Genomic DNA, 20,768 nt, shown 5'->3' on the forward strand with positions numbered 1-20,768 from the left:
CTTAGGCCAACACTCCATCCACTGAGCCAAACCAGTCAGGGCTGCCTGAGCTTTTGAATTAAGAGGTGGAAAATGTGTCCCCATAGGCATTAACACTCCAAATGGAATGTAAGCCAGGTCTGATCAAGGGTGGGGAGGCGGTGGGCAAGAAAGGAGAGTACCCTGATATTTCACTTCCCATGTGCTTCTCCAGCTTCCCTAGTGCAAGAAAGAAGAGGGAGAGAGCTCGTTAAACACAGGGATCTCCAAACTCCAGCCCTGGAGAGTCTGAATCAGCAGATCTGGAGTGGTGTCTGGGCAAGTGTAGGGGATTCTCACCTGCAGCCAGGGTTGTGAACCACTCACGGCTCTAGAATTTTCTGACCACTAGTGACACGGCAGCAGAAACAGTATGGCTAGTAGAGAGCAGTTTGTTAGGTAGGTGTTTATTCATTTTGGGCCCTAGTTAAAACGACCACATGTTAAAGACAAAGTGAAAATCATGATCAGGGCCTCCCAGAGATGCAGAGAAGCCTAGGCCATGTCTATTTGTTGAGGCTCTTGGTGAATAAATTTAAAAAAAAAATTCTAAGACAAGGTACAAAAATGTGTGGTTTATATCTTTTAATTACAACATAATACATTTTGCAATGTCAATATTTTGCTACTCACCAGATAATCACAGGATTTATAAAACATTAATCCGTAGTGCACTACAATGGTAATCTTACACAAGTTTAGAGTATGATGATGACCTTTTCCTTTTAATCTTTTTTTAAAAAAATATATTTTATTGATTTCTTACAGAGAGGAAGGAAGAGGGATAGAGAGTTAGAAACATCGATGAGAGAGAAACATCAATTAGCTGCCTCCTGAACACTCCCTACCGGGGATGTGCCCGCAACCAAGGTACATGCCCTTGACCAGAATTGAACCTGGGACCTTTCAGTCTGCAGGCCAACGCTCTGTCCACTAAGCCAAACCTGTTAGGGCTCCTTTTAATCTTTATCAGTATAATTTCAGTGACTATACATAGGATTCCTTTTGGAGACAACTTCAAAAGTATAAAATCAAGACAATTTGTAAATGTGATGTTTCATTCACATCTTCCAGACTTTCCCTTGTAATAGATCCTAATACATACAGGCACTCAAATAAATAAAAATAAAAACAATAGCACATATCCACCTGAGGATGTCTCATGTTTTTTGAAAATTCCATGAGACTGTAAATGCTCTAGCACAGGGGTGGGCAAACTTTTTGACTCGAGGGCCACAATGGGTTCTTAAACTGGACCGGAGGGCCGGAACAAAAGCATGGATGGAGTGTTTGTGTGAACTAATATAAATTCAAAGTAAAGGAGCGGAGGGGAGAGCAAGAGAACCGGATAGAACAGCCGGATCCGGCCCTCGGGCCGTAGTTTGCCCAAGGCTGCCTAGCACCTCATTAAGCTCTCAGAATTGCTTGTTGAATAAAACTAAAGAAAGGTATTTTGTTCTCTTAAAGAAATGGCACTGTTTTCATAATAATTTGATGAGGATTTGGCATGAAATTATCTCTTGGAATATACAGCCTGGTAGTAAGTTAGAGCTCTTATTCTGCAAGGGGTTTCCAGGATATCTACGTTGCATGACATCTCAACTATTATTGTCATAAATCCATGGCACTACGCAGATTTAAAGAAAAGACCCAGTGAACACTGAACTACAGCTATCTTCTTTTCTTTTCTTGGCCTCTGACCTTTGGTAATGTACACACACATCCTTAACCACTAGTGTTTAAATACTGCTCTGTGTTCTTTTTTCCACTTAACGTTCCTGCGGATACACACTTCTCTGTTGACATAGTCCTCACCTCTTGTCATTTTTAATAGCTATGTAATAATCCCATTGTTTGTTTAGTCACTTCCCTATTTGACACTTGGATTGCTTCCAATTTTTTTCACTACTATAACTAGAGGTGCCAGGAACATCTGTGTAAATTCCTCCCCCTTTGGATTTTTCTTTGGGGAATATTCACATATGGAAAAAATACCAGGTGAAGGAGAGTGAACTTTTTTGTTTTGTTTTAGAGGGGGAGAGAGAGAGAAAGAGAGAGAGAGAGGTGAGAAACATGGATCTGCTGCCTCCCGAACAGGCCCCAACCCAGGATCGAACCCAAAACCTGGGTATGTGCCCTTAACTGGGAATCAAACTGCCACCTTTTGGGGTGTGCTCCAACCAACTGAGCTACACGGGCCAGGGTGAGAACGAACATTTTCATGGCTTTTGTTCCACGTTGCTATAATCACTGCTTCATCATAAGATTTTTATTTTTTTTAATATATTTTTATTGATTTCAGAGAGGGAGAGGGAGAGAGAGAGAGAGAGATAGAAACATCAATGATGAGAGAGAATCATTGACTGGCTGTCTCCTGCACGCCCAACACTGGGGATCGAGACTGCAACCTGGTATGTGCCCTGACTGGGAATCAAACCGTGACCTCCTGGTTCAAAGGTCAACGCCAGCTGGGCAAGATTTTTATTTTTATTTATTTATTTATTTTGACAAATCCCAAGTTTAATGATCAAGCATTACAAAGTAATTTGGGCCATAGAGTCAAGCAACCCAAGGCTGGGCTTCCACTTTATCCCCACTAAATGGCCTGTAGAGGTGAGGAGGAAGGAGACAGGCAAGATGACATGGCATTCTGGTCCTTTCAGAGGAGTCTATATGGTCATGGGAAGGGGCAGACACAGCACTGGGACTAGAAGAGGGGAGGTATCCACAGAAGGTGGGGATTGGGGTGTCAAACTTTGTCTTCTCATAGTTTTCCAGAGACTCCATTCCTCCACTCTGGCCATTTTCTTCCTCATCAGAGTCCAAAACCAAGTCCCCTCTGGTAATGACAGGGTTGCACAGAGCTGGAGGACACATCCTTCTGCTCCGAGGCGGACAAGTCACCTGGGTTCTCCTTCACAGTCCTTCCACCCAGGGTCCGGGATGGACTCCTAGACTTTCCAGTGGAGGCTGCTTTCGTGCCTCCATCACCTGCTGGAACTGCTATGTGTGTCCTTGTTCTTTTCTGTTCCTCGTGGATGCCCACTGGGCCTGGGTGTTTCGCTGGCCTAGCGGGGCCAAATTGAAGTGGTGGCCAGCCAAAGGTTCTGGGTGCTTTCTTGAGGCTGGTCCCTGAGGAAGGCGTGGGCCAGGGTTGGTTTTTGGCACAGGCTGATGGAGTGCTGGTCTTGGTTGCTGAGGAGGACTGGGCTCCATGGGCGCTGACACGTTCACTGAATTAGTAACAGAGCATTCTGGAAGCGGCCACCCCATGTCCACACCATATTGGCTCAAAGCAAAAGAAGACGTGACAGACATCCCAGGCTGCATCCGGCTCAGCACATCCTGAAGCTGCTGTGTCTGGGGGGTAGGCAGTGCTTTTTCCAACCGACACAAGTATTCAAAAAATAGTTTTTCCATAGCAGCTAGGAAGGGCTCCCCATACTCTTGTTCAAGTTCCAGCAACTTCCAATCCAAATCCTCAGGGGCCGCTGCCAGCAGCTTCACCTGCTGGCGAAAGGCTTCCTGTGCCTCTGAGATGATCCTCAGATCCTGCTCTGTGGCTTTGGGGTCCCGCACTACAGTAGGTCCAGACACTGGAAAGTGGAGATACAAGGCATTCAGAACGTGGGCCCAACGCCGGCCCTGGAGGATCAGCTCCACCACCACCTTGGCCTTGAGGCCCATACACAGGCGCTCGTGGTGGCGGTAGCGAACCAAGCCAGGAGCAGCAGCGCGCAGGGATCGCAGAAACTCCAATACTCGCGGAAAATATTCCACGTAGCGTCCGCGCACGACTCTCCAGCTGGCAGCGGCAGCTAAGCGCAGGGCAGCGGAGCCGGCACCCAGGGGCTCAGCCATGGCAGGGGCGCTTCGCCGCGGGGGCAGGACTTCGGTTCTTTCCCAAGATTTTTATTTTTAAAGGGAGACTCGACCATCATTGCCCTTTGCTGGAAAAAAAAAAAAAAAAGTATACTCTTACTTGCTTATTCTTTTGGACAAAGATGACACTGGAAGCTCTTCAATCACCTGCTGTGATCAACTGAGGCCAGTTTAGGTTTATTCTATGTCCGCCCCCACAGGTGTGCACACCTGCACAGAATACATGGGATCATGTGGGTGAAACATACATCACGTCATTAACATAGCAACGTTTGCCCCAGGGGCCCTACAGCATATCTTCTTTTTTTTTTTTTTTTTTTTTTTTTTTTTTTTTTAAGTTTTTCTTTTTTTTTTTTTTTTTTTTTTTTTAAATAAATCTTTATTCAGATTATTACAATTATTTCTCCTTTTTTCCCCCATAGCTCCCCTCCAGCCATTTCCCACCCCACCTTCTGCCCTTATCTACCCCCCACTGTCCTCATCCATAGGTGTATGATTTTTGTCCAGTCTCTTCATGAACCCCCCCATACCCCTTTCCCCCTGAGAATTATCAGTCCACTCCCCTTCTATGCCCCCGATTCTACTGTATTCACCAGATTATTCTGTTCCTCAGGTTTTTAATTCACTTGATTTTTAGGTTCACTTGTTGATAGATATGTATTTGTTGTTCACAATTTTTATCTTTCCTTTTTTCTTCTTCCTCTTCTTTAAGAATACCTTTCAGCATTTCATATAATACTGGTTTGGTGGTGATGAACTCCTTTAGCTTTTTCTTGTCTGTGAAACTCTTTATCTGCCCTTCAATTCTGAATGATAGCTTTGCTGGGTAGAGTAATCTTGGTTGTAGGTTCTTGCTATTCATCACATTGAAAATTTCTTGCCACTCCCGTCTGGCCTGCATAGTTTCTGTTGAAAAGTCAGCTGACAGTCGTATGGGTGCTCCCTTGTAGGTAACTAACTGTTTTTCTCTTGCTGCTTTTAATATTCTCTCTTTGTCTTTTGCTCTTGGCATTTTAATTATGATGTGTCTTGGTGTAGTCCTCTTTGGATTCCTTTTGTTTGGGGTTCTGTGGGCTTCCTGGACTTGTAAGTCCATTTCTTTCACCAGGTGGGGGAAGTTTTCGGTCATTATTTCTTCAAATAGGTTTTCAGTATTTTGCTCTCTCTCTTCTTCTGGCACCCCCATAATTCTGATGTTGGTACGCTTGAAGTTGTCCCAGAGTCTTCTTACATTATCTTCAACTTTTTGGATTTTTTTTTTTTGCTTTTTGCTTTTTCGGTTGAGTGTTTTTTGCTTCTTTGTATTTCAATTCTTTGACTTGATTTTTGTGTTCTTCTTGTCTGTTTTTGGGTCTCTGTATAATATTTTTTATTTCAGTCAGTGTATGTTTAATTTCTAGTTGGTCCTTTTTCATCTCTTCGAGGGTCTCGTTATATTTATCGGCCTTTTCTAGGATATTCTTAAAAAGCCTTATAACCGTGGTTTTGAATTCTATATCCAGTCGTTTGTTTTCCTCCATTTCTTTCGTTTGTGATCTGATTCTTAGACGCCGCATTTTCACTGCTTCCCTGAGTTGGTAGATTTGTGTGCTAGGTTTCCAATTTGGCCCAGTGGGTCTGCCTCCCCAGTTAACCTGAGGTGGACACTCTTGGTTCACACCTTTGTGGACTGTGTGTACAGCCTTGTTGTAATTAAGTCTTGATTGTTGTTGGTATCACTGGGAAGAATTGACCTCCAGGCCAGTTGGCTGTAAGGATCAGCTGTGTCTATGCTGGGAGAAGTCCGGTGCTGGAGACAGCCTTATAGGATTAGACTTGCCAAATTGCAATAGCCTCTGTGCTCAGCTTGGATGGGGTGGAGTCTCAGTCTTGGCTTCCCATCAGCCTTGCCCTTGCTAGCACGTGTGTGCCTTCAGTCCTCTGCCTTCCCGGCTCCCGATTCTCCGCCCGAGAGTCCAGACTCCCCCCACAAGAGCGTGGGTCTCCGGGGGCTCGCCTGGAACTGGGGTTCACTGCAGTCAGAACTGGGGCTCACTTCAGTCAGAACTGGTGTTCAGTGCCGTCAGAAGCCTCTGACTCCCTTCTGTTAGGGAAAGCCTGTGGCAGCCCCCGCAGCCTTTGTGCGCACTGGCGCGAGCGGACTTTCAGTCTTCCGCCTTCCCCGGCTCCCGAGTCTCCGCCCGAGAGTCCAGACTCCCCCCACAAGAGCGTGGGTCCCCGGGGGCTCGCCTGGAACTGGGGTTCACTCCAATTCTCTGTGAGCTTTTCTCCTTCCTTCTAGTTGTAGAATTTTCACTCAGTCAGCTTTCCTGCGGTTCTGGATGGTGTCCGTTCTGTCTTTTAGTTGTAGTTTTGAAATTGTTGTGCGAGGCAGCAGTTTAGGTGTTTACCTATGCCGCCATCTTGGTTTCTCCAGCATATCTTCTTTACCACATGCTTTTGCCTCTGGTGCCAGAAAGATTGCAGCTGGGTCCACACCCCTCCGGTAGCCATAAAGATTCTTTTATCTACCAGGGCACAGGACAACTATTACCTGGGTCTCTCTCTTTCCCAGGCCTAGTCATTCTCTCTCAAGTTCTTAGATATACATAACAATCACTGCAACCTGAATTATGACATCTGCTTGTCTTGTGCATACAGAGCCATAATAAATCTGAAGCTCTCCCTCGACTTTTAGACAACTTGAACAGTTTCATTTTTAGTGTGTCTCTAGTGGCAAGAGAATGTTGACTATTGGTTCTCTTTTAACTTTGCTTATAGCCTATTTTTAATAAAATAATTCAGTCATTTCACAGTAAACATTACAGTGAAGCAAGACCGGGCGAAACCAGCTCTTCAACATCCCCCAAGAGGGTCCCAGATTGTGAGAGGACACAGGCCAGGCTGAGGGACCCCACAGAGTCTAAGAGGAGACTAGTCTAAACATATATATACTAGTGGCCCAATGCACGAAACTCGTGCACATTAAAAGGGGATTACTTAGAGGAAATAATTTAATATATCTACTTGCCCTTTCTTTATAATAGAAGTGTCAGAGATGAAAGAAAATTAGTAAAATGTATATGAAAACCTCCCTCCTGTCAGAGTCTGGGGCGCACCACGGGACCCAGAGTCAAGTCCCTGCCCACCCACATGCACCTCAAAATCGCGTGAGACCCAGACCCAGCCGCCCCCTCCCCCCATTGGGCTAGATCCAGACCCGGCCAGTCCCACCCTTGTCATGCCCTGCCAGGCAGGGGGTGTAGCCTCAGGTCCCCTGGCCCAGTGCCAGGATGGGGGGCATGACCTGAGGTCCCCCAGCCCAGACCAGGGCTGGGGGGCATGCCTTGAGGTCCCCCATCAAGACCCTCTGGGTGGGGGGCATGGCCTGAGGTCCCCCATCAAGCCCTGCCAGATGGGGGGGGCACAGCCTCAGGTCCCCCATCAAGCCCCACGGCAGGGGGGCACAGCCTCAGGTCCCCCGTCAAGCCCCACTGGGCGGGGGGTGCGGCCTGAGTTCTCCCGACCCAGCACTGGGTTCAGTCAATGGGAGGCACCAGCAAGAGAGCAGAGTCTAAGAGGAGAGAAGTCAGAGGACTCCTTCCCTGTTCTCCCTCCCTTCAGCTGTCCTTTGCAGTAGCTGTGTCCCTGTTTAGCTATTGTTTCCCTGGGTGGCCCTGCCTCTATGGTTCCAAATTTCCCTGGGCTCCTATTATATACTAGAGGCCTGGTGCATGAAATTCATGCACTCAGGGGGGTCCCTCAGCCCGGCTTGCACTCTCTCGCAGTCCACGAGCCCTCAGGGGATATCCAACTGCCAGCTTAGGCCTACTCCTCACAGGGAACTGGCCTAAGCTGGCAGTCAGACATCCTTAGCACTGCCACGGAGGCGGGAAGAGGCTCCTGCCAACGCCGCTGCCCTCGTCAGCTGTGAGCCCGGCTCAGGGCTTCTGGCTGAGCGGCACTCCCTCTGTGGGAGCACACTGACCACCAGGGGGCAGCGCCTGCGTTGAGCGTCTACCCCCTGGTGGTCAGTGCGTGTCATAGCAACCGGTCGTTCCACCGTTCAGTTGATTTGCATATTAGCGATTTATTATATAGGATGTCCTCTCCCTTGTGCTTTAAGCCCTAAGAATGGTAATGATTTTCCTCTATTGCTGATCTATAGGTACTTCACCATCTTTTCTTGGCTGGCTGAACACACTAATCAACTTCTTGTAATTAAACTTTTCCTTAAAAATCTCTTTACTTGAAACACCTGGAATGAGTTCTTTTTCCAAGGTGATACTCATAGCTGTCACTCAACATATTGCCCTGTCATGATTTACTTATCCATTCCGTTATTCATGGGCATTTACCATATTTTCAATTAATTGTTTATTACAATGGTATAGTGAACATCCTTGTGTGTGAATACTTTTGGTGAGTATTTCCGTAGGAGAGTCCTAAAATTGGAATTGCTGGAACAAAAGTCATACATATTTTGAATTTGATTAGTATTTTCTCTCCCTCCTGGGCAGCGAGTCAACTATTTCCTCTTCCTGGAATATAGTTATAGCTAATGAGCAACAAACAAGCTATAGCTATGATAAATGAAAAAGTAAGGCTATGGTAAAACATTCATGTTAGACCATTAATCCAAAAGAAGTTGTGAATATTTTTAACCTAAAAATAAACTCTTTAGAAAGGAGCTTCTGAATCCTACAGCTATTCAGACAACATAATCCTTCAATCAGCTTTATTTCAAGAAAAGAGAACAACTTCTGACTGTTTGAACTAATCTGACCAGAAAAAGTTCCAATAGATCTTAAGTGTATTAGATTAAGCACATGATTAAGAATAAAATCCAAAGAACATTCTGATGGCCTGTTTCAGAGCACATTTACATAATATACAACATCTATTTGGGGTCCAGATACCAAGGTGTTTGCTACCACATTCTAGATTTAAGTTTATAAGGCTTAATATCGCAAAAACAGAGAGAGGTGCAAGGAAGCAAGACAGAGATGTTCATTGAGCACTGTGTGTAATAAATGAATCGTCTAAATTTCCATCAGTAAGGAAATGGTAAGTTAAACTTTAGTATATCCATACTATGAAATACTATTGAGCAGTTTTAAAATGCACTTCCTTGATTATGAGTGAAGTTGAACACTTTTCATATGTTTATAGTGGGGTTTTGGGGGCAGGAGAGGGGGGAATTGCCCCTTTTTGCCCATATCCTCCTATGTGAATTTTCTGCTTATATCTTGTGTGTGGGTATGTGTATGTATGTGAATATTTTCTTTCCCTCCTGGGCAGAGAGTCAACCATTTGCCTATATTTCTATTGTGTTGCCTTTTTTCTTATCCACATATAGAAGGTTTACTATGATATGGATGCTCTTATTTTTTATATACTAGAGGCCCAGTGCACGAATTCATGCATGGGTGGGGTCTGGCCGGTCTGGCCCCAATTGGGGCAGATTGGGGCCAGGCTGGCTGGGGGGAGGGTCCGGTGGGCCCCGCCCCTGATTGGGTTGGGGGGCTGGTTGGGGGTGGGTCTGGCCATGGGGAGGGGCTGTGTTGGTGGGCCAGCCAGCCCCACCTCCGAATGGGGTGGGGGGTGCTTATCAGTGGCCAGCGGCCTGAGGGAGGAGCCATGGGTGGTTGGCTGGCCGGCCCTGCCCCTGATCAGGGTGGCGGAGGGGCTGCAGGAGGTTGACCAGCTGGCCCCGCCCCCTACGGGGGTGGGGGTGCAATCAGGGGGCAGGGCAGCCAGGGGGTGGGGCTGCAGGAGGTTGGCTGACCAGCCCCACCCCCTTTTGGAGTGTGGGTGCAATCAGGGGTGGGGCCGGCCAGGGGGAGGGAGTGCTGGCCTATGGTGTGGGGCAGGCTGATCGAGGGTGGGGCTGGTGGGGGGGGTGGGAGGATGGGGGGAAAGGGCAGGGAGGGAAGGGCAGGACGGGCATTTGGCCAGCCCACCCCACCCTTGATGGGGTGAGAGAGTCTGATCAGGGGCAGGCCAGCTGGGGGGAGGGGCCGCGGGAGGTTGGCTGGCTGGCCTCACCCCCTGATCGGGCAGGTTTGCTGGCCATAGTGGGCATCATAGTAACCATTCATTATGGTTGTTACGGCATTACAGTTGCTGGCTTTTTATATATATAGATATAGCAAATATTTCTTTCCATTACAATTTGCTTTATCTTACTCATGCTGTTTTGTAGTCCTAACATCATGTAACCAAATTATTAATCAATATGGCTTTTTGTCTTTCTGTGTCTTCTAATAATAGACTCTTCACGTTCTTAATACCACTTCAATGAATATTTATTGAACTAGAGGCCTGGTGCACGAAATTTGTGCACTGAGGGGGAGTGTCCCTCAGCCCAGCCTGCACCCTCTCCAATCTGGGACCCCTCGAGGGATGTCCAACTGCCCAGGCAGTTGGACATCCCTCTCACAATCCAGGACTGCTGGCTCCCAAATGCTCACCTGCCTGCCTTCCTGATTGCCCCTAACCACTTCTGCCTGCCAGCCTGATCACCCCCTAACCCAGCCGTGGGCAAACTATGGCCCGCGGGCCAGATCCAGCCCGTTCGGCTGTTCTATCCAGCCCGCGGAGCCGAAAGAGCGGAGGGTTCTCTTGCTCTCCCCTCCGCTCCTTTACTTTGAATTTATATTAGTTCACACAAACACTCCATCCATGCTTTTGTTCCGGCCCTCCGGTCCAGTTTAAGAACCCACTGTGGCCCTCAAGTCAAAAAGTTTGCCCACCCCTGCCCTAACCACTCCCCTGCCAGCCTGATTGATGCCTAACTGCTCCCCTGCCAGCCTGTTTGCCCCTAACTGCCCTCCCCTGCAGGCCTGGTCACCCCTAACTGCCCTCCCCTGCAGGCTTGATCACCCCCAACTGCCCTCCCTTGCAGGCCTGGTCCCTCCCAACTGCCCTCCATGCTGGCCTGATTACCCACAACTGCCCTCCCTTGCAGGCCTGGTCCCTCCCAACTGCCCTCCCCTGCTGGCCATCTTGTGGTGGCCATCTTGTGTCCACATGGGGGCAGGATCTTTGACCACATGGGGGCAGCCATCTTGTGTGTTGGAGTGATGGTCAATTTGCATATTACTCTTTTATTAGATAGTATAGAGGCCTGGTGCAGGGGTGGGGGCCAGCTGGTTTGCCCTCAAGGGTGTCCCGGATCAGGGTGGGGGTTCCCTTGGGACATGGGGTGGCCTGGGCGAGGGGCCTGTGGTGGTTTGCAAGCCAGCCACGCCCCCCGGCGACCCAAGTGGAGGCCCTGGGATCTGGGATTTATTTATCTTCTATAATTGAAACTTTGTAGCCTTGAGCAGAGCCAAGCTTCCTGCTTGCTCCGTGGTGGCAGCCATTTTTGTTGGGATTTATTTATCTTCTATAATTGAAACTTTGTAACCTTGAGTGGAGTCCAAAGCCAGCCAGAGTGTGCAGAAAGCTTGGCTTCCTCCATCGCCAGGGGCAACTCAAGCCTCCTGCTCTCTCCAGCTCCATGGCTGCTGCCATTTTTGTTGGGATTTATTTATCTTCTATGCCTTGAGTGGAGTCCAAAGTGGGCCAGGGTGTGTGGAAAGCTTGGCTTCCTCCATTGCCGGGGAAACCCAAGCCTCCTGCTCGCTCCGTGGCCGCAGCCATCTTGGTTGGGTTAATTTGCATACTTGCTCCTGACTGGTGGGTGTGGCTTGTGGGTGTAGCGGAGGTACGGTCAATTAGCATATTACTCTTTTATTAGATAGGATGGTAAGATGTAGAAATTTAATATCTGCCTCCAAATGGGAGGCCAATGATCCCAACATCTTTCCTAGAAGCTGATTCTTCTTGGCTTTCATGAATTCTGGTCATGCCTATCATTAGTCCCTGTGGGCAGGGTAACTGGATATGCTGATTGGCTTAAGTCAATCAAGGCAGCAACTGGAGCTTAAGATGGGATCAGTTCTTCTCAACACACTTTAATAAGGATGAATGAAATCAGGAGTGATGGCCAAAAGAAATTTTGGGAAACTATTCCAAGTAGAAAATGCAATAATGCTGAAAGAAAAAATAAACAGATGTCCACTACATAACCTTATGACTTACTAAGTCCCATATTTTTATTAATTTACTTGTCCATTTCCACATCACTATCACATTGTTTACATCACCAAAGTCTGTGATATGCTTTATAGCAGCTCATCACACCAGATAGCAAGGAAGCTATCAAAGACAACTACCAATGTGTCAAAGGGACCCAGGAAATAATGTTGGCCAAAATGGAACAATTTGAGCTTCACTAAGGACAATAATTGTAATGAATTGAAACCCATCAAACATATTTAAAAATATGCATTCATATTGGTTTAAAAGGATCTAGAAAACAAAAACTCCCAACTAACTGGTCACCTCTGGAGGATGCAAAGAAATTAATTCAATATCCTGAAAACTGGTAAATGAAAGCACAGAGCAAGCATTTATCCTGCCTTTCCTACATGAACTATACCACTGGGTGCAAGGGAGAGCTATACAAGTCAGATGTTTGTGCAACTCTGTGATTATTCTAAAACCACTGAATGATACCCTTTAAGGAGGTGAGTGGTATGGGAATTATATCTCAACAAAGTGGTTAAAAAATAAGAGGGTAGTTACTTTTGGGGAAGAAAGGGGCTGAAATGCAGGTGGGACATACAAGGGTTTCTGGAGTGGCTGACAAGGTCCTATTTCTTGGCCTGGGTGGGCGTTACAAACATGTTTTCGTTATGACAATTTATTTTGTGCAGTTTTCTAACCTGTGTTTTAATTTTTCAGTAAAAGGAAATTATTAACGTTGAAGGCGTGGATGAGAAGAGGGAGCACAGGGCTAGTTCAGTGCACTGCTCTGAGCCCTAGGCCAGGCCAGTGACAGGCTGTCCAAGACGGCAGTGCGGGGTGGCATCGGTCAAATGTTGTGGAGTGTTCTAGCAAGTGTGCTGTGGCTCAGTGGGCCCATGGCCACCAGAGTCCATCTGTGGTGGACATGGGCTCCAGGAAGGGGCTGGGGACAGCCTCAGAACTGAGTTCCAGGGGTCTCCTGGAGAAGTTTACAAGGGCCTGAAAACATGAACCCACATTCCAATCTCTTTAAATTTCATTCAAGATAATAGTGCAGGCAATAATTACTAGATTTTTTTTGTAGTTCTCTTGTTTGTTTTGGAAAAGCTTTTACTCAGTTATAAAGCAACTGTAGAAAGGATAAATGTTATGATTCCACTTATATGAGGTACCTAGGCAAATTCATAGAGAAAGAAACTAGAATAGTGGTTACCAGGGGTTCAGGGTAGGGGAAATGGGGAGCTTTTGTTTAATGGGTCCAGAGCTCCTGTTAGGGATGATGAAAAAGTTATGAAAATGGATAAATGTGATTTACATTTCAATCAATAGACTGAGTAAAGCAGATTATTCTCCATAATGTAAGTGGGCCTCATCTCTTAAAAGCAAACACTAAAGTTTTCAAGAGGCAAATCTTCCTCAAGATTTCAGTGTCCACTCCTGACTGAGTTTCCAGCCTGCAGATTTCACACTGAAAATTGCAACATCGACTCTTTCCTGAATTTCTGGCCTGCCAGCCCGCTCTACAAATTTTCTTGTTTCTTCTCTTATGCTGTCTTTATCCTTGTTGGTATCAAAGGTAAGCCAGGTTAATAAAATATTGTCAACTTTGGGAATATAGTTAATGCTACTGAACTGTTCACTTAAAAATGGTTAATGCCCTAGCCAGTATGGCTCAATGAATAGAGCATTGGCCTGCAGACTGAAGGGTCCCATTTTCAATTCCAGTCAAGGGCACATGCCCAGGTTGCAGGCTCAATCCCCAGTGGGGGGTGTGCAGGAGGCAGCCAATCAATGATTCTCTCTCAACATTGATATTTCTATCTCTCTCTCTCTCCCTTTCCTTTCTTCTCTGAAATCAATAAAAATATATATATTTTTTAAAGATTAAAATTCTAAATTTTATGTTATACAAAAAAAAAAAAACTGTATAGAAAGCAACTGTAGAGGAAGGAGAGGTTGCTCACTATATGACTTAACAAACCAATTGAAGTAAAATTTAAATTTTTGGAAAGATTAGCCATATTAAGAAATTAAGAAGTTCTAGAGTTATCGCTGCCAGCCTTCATGAAGAGTTGTGGGAGAGTGCCTGGCTGGTGTGGCTCAGTAGCTGAGTATCAACCTAGGAACCAGGAGGTCATGGTTTGATTCCCCATCAGGGCATATGCCCGGGTTGTGGGCTCAACCTCCAGGGTGGGGCATGCAGGAGGCAGCCAATCAATGATTCTCTCTCATCATTGACGTTTCCATCCCTCTCTTCCTCTCCCTTCCTCTCTCTGAAGTCAGTAAAAACATATATAAAAAAGAATTGTTTATTCTGGAATTTTCCACTTAATATTTTTCAAATCATGGTTGACCACAAGTAACTGAAACCATAAAAGCAAAACTCCAGATAAGGGAAACTACTGTATCTTCAAATGCACTCTCTTGCCACGCTTGAGTTATGTACAAAGAGGGACATAGGACAAAGAAGTGGTCTGTGGAGGCCAAAATACCAACTCATTCTTTTTTTTTTTTTTTTTTAAATATATTTTATTGATATTTTTACAGAGAGGAAGGGAGAGGGATAGAAAGCTAGAAACATCGATGAGAGAGAAACATCGATCAGCTGCCTCCTGCACACCCCCCACTGGGGATATGCCCGCAGCCAAGGTACATGCCCTTGACCGGAATCGAACCCGGGACCCTTCAGTCCGCAGGCTGACGCTCTATCCACTGAGCCAAACCGGTTTCGGCCAAAATACCAACTCATTCTGATAAAAGCCACTAGAGAATTCGCTTAGCATGAAAGCCCAATGAGCTTACTAACACTGAACCAAAGAACCTAACCAGCCAGGCCCCGCAGCACTGACTGGGGCAGGTCTCATCACATGGGTAGCATCTTGCCCCCCAAGAATTAGAACTTGTGCTTTCTCTGGTGACTGGCTCCCAAAGAGGAAGAAGAATGAAACCAAGCCCATTATGCTCAGTGTATTATTTCAAATTTACCAATCAGATATATCGCCACCTCCAAGAACAAAGGAGATACACTCATCAAGTGCTTTCATATGCATTAAACTGTTACATGCCAATCTATATCCAAGGCTGAAGTGTTACTCATCTTTCTATTATCCATTTATATGATGCCTATCCATACTGTCCACATACCGTATCAGAAGATCAGCAATGAGATTAAATGACTAAAGTACACTCTTCCAATAATAACAGGCACAACAAAATACCAATAATGTTGAGGGGAAAATGTTTTAACAGAATCCTCTTCCCTTTATCAAATATCTAGGGAGAAATTAATGTCAAAGAAATAAAAACAAAGTCATGAGACATTACATTTCCAAGAAAGTAAAGTTTGAAATAAAATTATCGTTTTAAAAATGTTTATTGATTTCAGAGAGGACGGGAGAGGGAGAGAGACAGAAACATCAATGATAAGAATCTTTGATTGGCTGCCTCCTGCGCAGCCCCTACTGCCTTGAGCCTGCAACCCGGGCATATGTCCTGACCGGGAATAGAACCGTGACCTCCTGGTTCATAGGCTGATGCTCAACTACGAAGCCATGCTGGCAGGGCTAAAATTCTCTTGCTTGTGTGGGTTAAAATTCAAAGAAATTAAAATCCAAATTTCATCTTCCCCAACTTCTTATTCTGCTCTGTATCAGCTGGAGAGGATTTCCATGCCTGGGTAGAGTCAGGGGTCTTTTAACAATGGCAGCCTAAGTTATATCCCACTGGAATGGGCACAGTTCCTACAGAGCCTCTCAGCTAGAAAATAATAACAACATGTCTGTAATGTACCTTCTTTTCCTTAAGAGTCTATAGATTTAGTAGAAGATGCAAAATGATCACAGCGCTAGCCCTACAGCCACCACATTCAGAAAACAAGCCAGTTCCTAGTAGGCATCTCAAGTAAAATACACATTCAAAATCAGGACTCTCAGTGGCCAAAGACTATTGTAGAGACTGCAGCCTCACTCAGATGCCAGCTGATGGATACCAGAGTCCGAACCTGTGGCCTGTGGATTAACACCCAGTGAGGAGAAATCTCCTAGCTGCAGGTTAATTTCCTCACTATGGCACCTTGCCCTCACCATTTCCAGGAAGCGCTGCCTCTGGGTGCTGTCTCCTCTCTCAGGCAAAGCATTTGAGGGAGGTGCTGCCTTCTTACACAGTTCAGAAATGCGCACTGGCAACATCTTCAGTCATCGGTATGTGGACAGTATGGATAGGCATCAAATCGACCTGATTTGAGGAGCTGTTCTTTCCCACCCAGATATTCAAAACCTTTTACTTCCTGTCCCCTTTGAACTTTAGGTGCCTGCACTGTGGTGTTGCAATGAAGGTGAATTCCTACTAACAGAGCTCCCACAATAATACTGAGCATGTCTACTCCTGAGCTGCAATGGCTTTTCCCACTGCCTCTTCCTCAGACCTAAGAAAACCATCACCTGGGAAAGATTTCTCCATCTTATTTATTTATTTATTCATTTATTATTTTTTTATTCCTCACCCAAGGATATTTTTCCATTGATTTTTAGAGAGAGTGGAAGAGAGAAGGAAAGACAGAGAGATATATCGATGTGAGAGAAACACATCCATTGGTTGTTGGACGGGGAAGAGCCTGCAACCAAGGTACCCTTGACCGAAATTGAACCCAGGACCCTTTGGTCTGCTAGCTGATGCTCTATCCACTGAGCCAAACTGGCTAGGGTTCCATCATATTTAAATAACCACTTTCTAACAGCCTTAAGGACAGGGAAAGAATGACTCTTGAGCTACATGAAAGCAAACTTAGTTTATCCACCCTGTCCTCTTTTGCCCTTAAAGGTAGTTCAAAATAACATAAAAGAGAAATTAAAATCAGCTGTCTGTTTACATTACCACCTAGACCTCGCACTAGTACATTAAAGGCTAATCTCTCACCAATGTTCTGTGGCCCAGAGAGAACCCAGCTGCCCCACAATTTAAGAGCCGCAAATATTTTTGCACTCCTTTAATATCTGAAGGGAAAGTGTATGAAAAGACTGTTTCTTTCTCCCTATAATTGAATCCTTGCCTCAGCTTTAACTGTTTGTTAAGTCCTCTTCAGCCTGCTGGCCTCTAAGACCCTCTCTTGGTCCCTGTGCCCATGCCAAGGCCCTCTTACTGCCTCTGAGTGGCTTTTCCAAGGTCTTTTCCCCCAGGCCACCGCTTCAAAAGCCAAGTGCACCACCATAAAAACCTACCTGGCCCAATATAAGCCTTTACAAACTGCCAGGTCCTGCACACAGATCAAGGCCCAGGGCCAAGGCCAATCCCTTGCCTCTCCAGAAGCCTCAATCACTCCATGTGTATTCATTGCTTCTCCCTAAGTGTGTTCCTGACTGCTTACATATTAATATTCTGGCCAAATGCATCAAATGTTGGAACTTCGAAGGGACACCCAATAAAAAGTACCCTTCCTCCTTTTCTGGGTGCAAAACAAATTAGTAAGATAAAGTAATGGAAGAAGGGCAAATTATTCATTAATTTCTGATAAAGCTGGGTTGCAGGATGCAGCTTAATAGGAGAGTCAGAAGAGTTTCCCAGCACTAAGCTGCAGAATAAGATGCCACAGTTAAGGTCCAAAGTCAGCTTGCCTCACAGGGCCCCCCAGAGCAGACCTGTGCTGGCTGGAGTCCAGAGAGGAAAGGGGACAGGAACAAGCTGCGCATGCCCACTATATTTTCCCCACATTTGCCAATGAAATCATGCCCTCCTCAGTTCAGAGTTAAGAAAGGGCAGAGCCCTGACGGGTTTGGCTCAGTCGATAGAGCATCGGCCTGCAGACTGAAGGGTCCCAGGTTCGATTCCAGTCAAGGGCATGTACCTTGGTTGAGAGCACATCCCCAATAAGGGGTGTGCAAGAGGCAGCTGATCGATGTTTCTCACTCTCTCTCTCCCTTCCTCTCTGTAAAAAATCAATGAAATATATATTTTTTAAAAAAAGGGCAGAGAAAAGCCAGGTATTACACTAACGTAATTCCCTTCACCTAGAAGTTCAGTGTTTGTTTCTTTTTTAAATTTTTTTTATTTTATTATTTTTTTAAAATATATTTTTATTGATTTCAGAGAGGAAGGGAGAGGGGAGAGAGAGATAGAAACATCAATGACGACAGAGAATCACTGATTGGCTTGCCTTTTGTACGCCCCCTGCTGGGGATTGAGCCCACAACCCCAGCACGTGCTCCTGACCGGAATCGAACCTGGGACCCTTCAATCCACAGGCCTACGCTCTATTCACTGAGCCAAACTGGGTAGGGCCTTTTTTTTTTTTTTTTAACTAGTAAAACATATGTATGTATTACTTGAATAATTAAATAACTTGATTTTTTAAAAACCAAGATAATAGAAGCTGCTAGTTGGTGGGACTGGGGTCCTATGATTACAATTTGGAAGTCTAATGATAAGACTTCTTGGGCATAACCTATTAGCATTAGTGGATGGCTTCCCACTCTTTTAAACAGTTTTTCATATGTCTTTATGAAAACACTTAAGTTCATACCTATATTAGCCATCACTTAAAAACATGATTTACAATTTGAAGCAAGATTTATTTATTTTTATTGATTTCAGAAAAGGGAAAGGGAGAGAGATATGGAAACATCAAGGATGAGAGAGAATCATTGATGGGCTGCCTCCTGCACGCCCCTGTTGGGGAGCGAGCGAGCCCACAACCTCGGCAGGGAATGGAACTGGTGACCTCCTGGTTCATAGGACTGTGCTCAACCACTGAGTCACACTGGCTGGGCAAAGCAAGATTTAAATAAAAGTTTTTCTTCATCACAGAGACAAACATTTACAGCCTTCTCAGATTCCTTCTATTGCTCCTTCTGTTCTTTCTTTTCGTCAGTGCCTCACCCATTTGAGCCACATCCCACTTCCAGACTTGAATGAAATGGCCACACCATGAGGTGTGACATTAATTTCCTGAGTGGCTACACAGCAGCCAAGTGGCAGCGCCTGGGAGTTCAGGGGATTTGGCTCTGCAGAATAAACCTTGGCCAAGGGAAAGGAGACAGGAGGGAGCAGGCAGGTAAATGCCCTCTTTCTCTCTTTCTTGGACTATTATGAGGTGTAGCTTCTTCCTGCAACCTTTCTGAAGAATTCTTACCGAGTACTGAGCAAGCATGCCTGCTGAAAGACCTGCTATTGGAAAGACCACTTTGCATCCTTCCCCTTCCCTTTTGCCTCATCATTACCACCTGAAACTATTTGGGCTGGAGTCATCCTACTCTTGCCCTATGGCCAACCTCAGCGATTAATGCATCCAATCTCCCGCAAATGTAACATTTACTGAGTGTTTCTTACATTGCACATTCTATAGAAAGCCTTCCTTTTAAATATTCTTTGAGTTTCTTTCTCTTTCCTCAAAGGTTCTACAGCTCAGAGCTCACCCATCTCCACTTCCTCTTTTCTCCAATCTTCTTATAAAATGTCCTTCCAAGTATCGCCCTCATTCTGTGGTGGGTAGAGTAATTTGGTCTCCTCTCGGCATTTTTATTCTCCTCGCTGCCAATACCCTGCTTAATTCAACAAAGGCCCTCCAGTGAGTTGAGTGCACAAAGCATTCATTCTTCCTGGTAGGCAAGAAGGGAGTATTGCCAGTACATCATTTTAATACGTTTTCCCTCTGTCACACAGACATAAAACAAAATCTCAAGCAGGCAAGAAGTGGAGGGAAGAAAAAGCTATGTCAGGGTGAAGCAAATATGGGATCTAGAAAAGCACATTTTATCGTGGCATCTGGCGAAGGGAAAGCATGTGGGGAACATGGATCTCAAGGGAGGGGCAGATGCAACATAAAACTGGGTTCAAATGAGGCCACATTGCCTGTGCAAGAGGAGGCCAGGAGCGGGAAAAGGGTTTTCAGGAATACTGGGCACAGGCAACAGGAATGCGGTTTAAAACTCAGTAAATATTATACTTAATAAATACCCCCACAAGTTTCCTGCCAGGATCAGAACTGATCCCTGTGGCAATGAGACTGATTATGAAAACTGGATAAATAGGTCACCTGCCTACAGTCCAGGATTGAGGACCCAGCAAACCATCAGTTCCCTAATCCTAGTATTTTCTCCTCACGCTTAAGAATAATACATTCTACTTCTGTATTAGTTTTCTATTGCTGCTGTAACGAATTACCACAAACTCAGTGGCATGAAACAATACAAACTCAATACCTGTGGGCTAGAAGTCCAACATGGGTATGACTGGACTGACGTCAGAGTGTTGACCAGGCTGCTTCCTTGCTGGAGGCTTGAGAGGAGAGTCCTTTTCCTTTTTCCAATTTCTAGAGGCCGTCTGCACTCCTTGGCTCATGCCCCCTGCCTCCGTCTTCACAGCCAGAAAGAGGAGGGTGAGCCTCTCATCACTTCACTGACCTCTTCTGCTTTCTTCCACTTTTCAGTTCCCTTGTGATTACCTTGAATCCACTGGGATAATCTAAAACATAACCTTCCTATTTGAAGGGGAGCAAATGAGCAAACTTAATTCCACCTGCAGCCTGAACTCCCCTTTGCCATGTAGCATAACATCTTCACAGATTCGGGGATTAGGATGTTTACATCTTTGAGGAGCCAGCATTCTGCCTACGACACGGTGATGCAAGTACTATAGAGAAAGACAAATCAGGGGTTGGGGAGAGGAAGGGACCATCCTTCCATACTCATGTCTCCCCCTGACCACAGCAGGAAAGGTTCTCTGTTTTTGCTTTTAAGGATTCATTTGATTAGATTGAGCCCACGTGCATAATTCAAAATATTCTCCCCACCTCAAGGTTCATAAAATCACATATGTAAAAA

General features: G+C 45.6%; 2 protein-coding genes across 3 annotated transcripts in view; both read right to left on the bottom strand.

The window, feature by feature from the left end:
• The window catches only part of DDX47 (DEAD-box helicase 47), a 73,127-nt gene that overhangs the window by 24,966 nt on the left and 27,393 nt on the right, over positions 1–20,768 (bottom strand). The gene's annotated exons all lie outside the window — the stretch shown is intronic.
• LOC308244978 (TERF1-interacting nuclear factor 2-like) overlaps positions 2,574–20,768 on the bottom strand; it is a 45,531-nt gene continuing 27,336 nt past the window's right edge. The window contains 3 exon segments of the mRNA XM_080661437.1: positions 2,574–2,893; positions 2,895–3,036; positions 3,039–3,968. Of these exon segments, the coding sequence (XP_080517563.1) occupies positions 2,578–2,893; positions 2,895–3,036; positions 3,039–3,879 (1,299 nt within the window). The 5' untranslated portion in view covers positions 3,880–3,968 and the 3' untranslated portion in view covers positions 2,574–2,577.

This window comes from Plecotus auritus (assembly GCF_963455305.1).
Source record: "Plecotus auritus genome assembly, chromosome: 3".
NCBI lineage: Eukaryota > Metazoa > Chordata > Mammalia > Chiroptera > Vespertilionidae > Plecotus > Plecotus auritus.